This window comes from Colobus angolensis, unplaced genomic scaffold (assembly GCF_000951035.1).
Source record: "Colobus angolensis palliatus isolate OR3802 unplaced genomic scaffold, Cang.pa_1.0 Scaffold39, whole genome shotgun sequence".
In the NCBI taxonomy this organism is placed as follows: Eukaryota; Metazoa; Chordata; class Mammalia; order Primates; family Cercopithecidae; genus Colobus; species Colobus angolensis.
In genome coordinates, this window is record NW_012117265.1 from 351974 (window position 1) to 354926 (window position 2953).

The 2953-nt window shown below is 51.4% G+C and overlaps 1 protein-coding gene across 5 annotated transcripts in view; it reads right to left on the bottom strand.

Moving 5' to 3' along the window:
* Positions 1–565: 565 nt before the first annotated feature.
* RNASEH2A (ribonuclease H2, subunit A) overlaps positions 566–2953 on the bottom strand; it is an 8050-nt gene continuing 5662 nt past the window's right edge. For 2 of the 5 annotated variants that reach the window (XM_011954710.1, XM_011954711.1), the window contains exons 7-8: positions 1005–1128; positions 566–883 (exon numbers count right to left, since the gene is read on the bottom strand). In XM_011954710.1, the coding sequence (XP_011810100.1) occupies positions 745–883; positions 1005–1128 (263 nt within the window). In that variant the 3' untranslated portion in view covers positions 566–744. Of the gene's footprint in view, positions 884–949; positions 956–998; positions 1129–2953 lie in introns of all 5 variants that reach the window. The other 3 variants (XM_011954709.1, XM_011954712.1, XM_011954708.1) reach the window with 3 other exon arrangements.

Consider the following 2953-nt stretch of genomic DNA (forward strand, 5'->3'; position numbering starts at 1 on the left):
AAAAATTAGCTGAGCATGGTGGCACGTGCCTGTGGTCACAGCTACGTGGGAGGCTGAGGGAGGAGAAATGCTTGAACCCGGGATGCAGAGGTTGCAGTGAGCCAAGATCGCATCACTGCACTCCAGCCTGGTGACAAAGTGAGACTCTGTCTCAAAAAAAAAAAAAACAGAAAGAAAGAAAAGAAAATTAGCCGAGTGTGGTGGCGTGCGCCCATAATCCCAGCTACACGGGAGGCTGAGGCAGGGGAATTGCTTGAACCAGGGAGGTGGAGGTTGCAGTGAGCTGAGATCATGCCGTGGTACTCCAGCCTGGGCAATAGGAGACTCTGTCTCAAGATAAAAGAAATTAGTTGGGCATGGCATACCCCTATAGTCCCAGCTACTTGGGAAACTGACGCAGGAGAACCGCTTGAACCTGGAAGGCAGAGGTTGCAGTGAGCCGAGATTGCCCCATTCTACTCCAGCCTGGGTGACAGAGTGAGACTCCCGTCTCTCAAAAAAAATAAAAAATAAAAAATAAAAGATAAATAAATAAAATTTAAAAATACAAAAAAATCAAACCAAATAAAATCAACCAACCAACACCCATTCTGTTTAAGGTTCCAAAAGGCAATAGCTGGACCCGGCTGCAGAGCACACTCCCACCTCGCCTCTGTCTCAAAAGTACATCCTCTACGTGCGGTTCTCCTTAAACAACTTTAATGTCTGGGTTGGGGAGGTAGGTAGAGCGAATAGAGGCAGCTGCTAGAGGCTGGTTGCTGACTCCAGGCCACGTTCCAGGAAGTATCGGTGGGAAGGACGGGGACGGGCTTGGGACCCTTCATTGAGGAAGTAGGATGTGATCTTCCTGAGTCCCGCCTGATCCTCGGGTGCTGAGTCCTCCCTGTGGGAGACAGGTGATGACAGTGACCACTTCCATGGGGAGCAACCCTCTCAGGCAGGGCTGAACCCTGGCCTCCCTCCTTCCTTCCCTATAGCACCCCCAGGACATCCACGACACCCACCATATAACATCTTCCGCCTCTTTCTCCAGGATGGTCTGAGCCGTGCGCCAGCTGAACCGGACAAACTGGGGGAAGCCGAACACAGGCTCCACGTGCTCCTTCAACCACGCTTTTGTCTTGGGATCTGGGGTAGGGTGGGCAATGGTGACAGTCCGTAACATTCAAGCTCCTTGCCACTCTTTTTTTTTTTTTCTTTGAGATGGAGTCTCACTCTGTCCCCAGGCTGGAGTGCAGTGGTGCCATCTCAGCTCACTGCAACCTCCGCCTCCCGGGTTCAAGCAATTCTCCCACCTCAGCCTCCCAAGTAGCTGGGACTACAGGCACACGCCACCGTGCCCAGCAAAATTTTGTATTTTTAGTAGTGATGAGGTTTCACCATGTTGGCCAGGATGGTCTCAATCGCTTGACCTCGTGATCTAACCACCTCGGCCTCCCAAAGTGCTGGGATCACAGGCGTGAGTCACCGCGCCCGGCCTCCTTACCACTCTTCTAAGGCTTCCTCTGGAGTACCTGGGGCACCTCCTATTGTCTGAGGCATCTTCGTGCCACAGGACCTTTACCTGGCCAAGAACTGCTCAAAGGGCAGTGCAGGGAGACTGCCTCTGAGACATCTCCTTGACCTCCAAGAACAAGTGATTAAACATTTTTATTTTATTTATTTATTTATTGTTTGAGATGGAGTCTTGCTCTGTCGCCCAGGCTGGAGTGCAGTGGTGTGATATCGACTCATTGCAACCTCCATCTCCCAGGTTCAAGCGATTCTCCTGCCTCAGCCTCTGAAGTAGCTGGGACTACAGCCACCCACCACCATACCTGGCTAATTTTTATATTTTTAGTAGAGATGGGGTTTCACTGTATTGGACAGTCAGTCTGGTCTCAAACTCCTGATCTCAGGTGATCCACCCACTTCAACCTCCCAAAGTGCTGGGATTACAGGTGTAAGCCACCATGCCCAGTCTTTTTATTTTTTTTGAGATAGGGTCTCGCTCTATTACCTAGGCTGGAGTGTAGTGGCATGATCACAGCTCAATGCAACCTCTGCCTCCCAGGCTCAAGCCATCCGCCCACCTCAGCCTCCCAAGTAGCTGGGACTACAGGTGTGCACCACCACATCTGGCTAATTTTTGTATCTTTTGTAGAGATGGGGTTTTGCCATATTGCCCAGGCTGGTCTTGAATTCCTGAGTTCACATGATCTACCTGCCTCTGTCTCTTTTTTTTTTTTTTTTTTTTTTTTTTGAGACAGAGTCTCACTCTGTTGCCCGGGCTGGAGTGCAGTGGCGTGATCTCGGCTCACTGCAACCTCTACCTCCCGGGTTCAAGCTATTCTCCTGCCTCAGCCTCCCAAGTATGTGGGACCTGGGTGACAGAGTGAGCCTCTGTCTCAAGAAAAAAAAAAAGGAACTCTGTAGGGGCCAGGTGTGGCTCATGCTTGTAATCCCAGCACTTGGGAGGCCGAGGTGGGCAGAACACCTGGGCTCAGGAGTTCGAAACCACCCTGGGCAACATGGTGAACCCTCATCTCTACTAAAATGCCAAATGCCAAAAACTTAGCCAGGCATGGAAGTGCGCATCTGTGATCCCAGCTACTTGGGAGGCTGAGGCAGGAGAATCGCTAGAGCCTGGGAGGCAGATGTTTCAGTGAGCCAAGATCATGCCACTGCACTCCAGCCTGGGTGACAGAGTGAGACTCCGTCTCAAGAACACAACATAGTGTTAGCCTCCCAAAGTGCTAGGCCTCCTGTCACATAGGGAGACACCATCTCTACGAAATAAAAAACCTGCCGGGCGCGGTGGCTCACGCCTGTAATCCCAGCACTTTGGGAGGCCGAGGCAGGTGGATCAGGAGGCCAGGAGATCGAGACCATCCTGGCTAATCCAGTGAAACCCTATCTCTATTGAAAATACCAAAAAAAATTAGCCGAGCGCAGTGGCGGGCGCCTGTAGTCC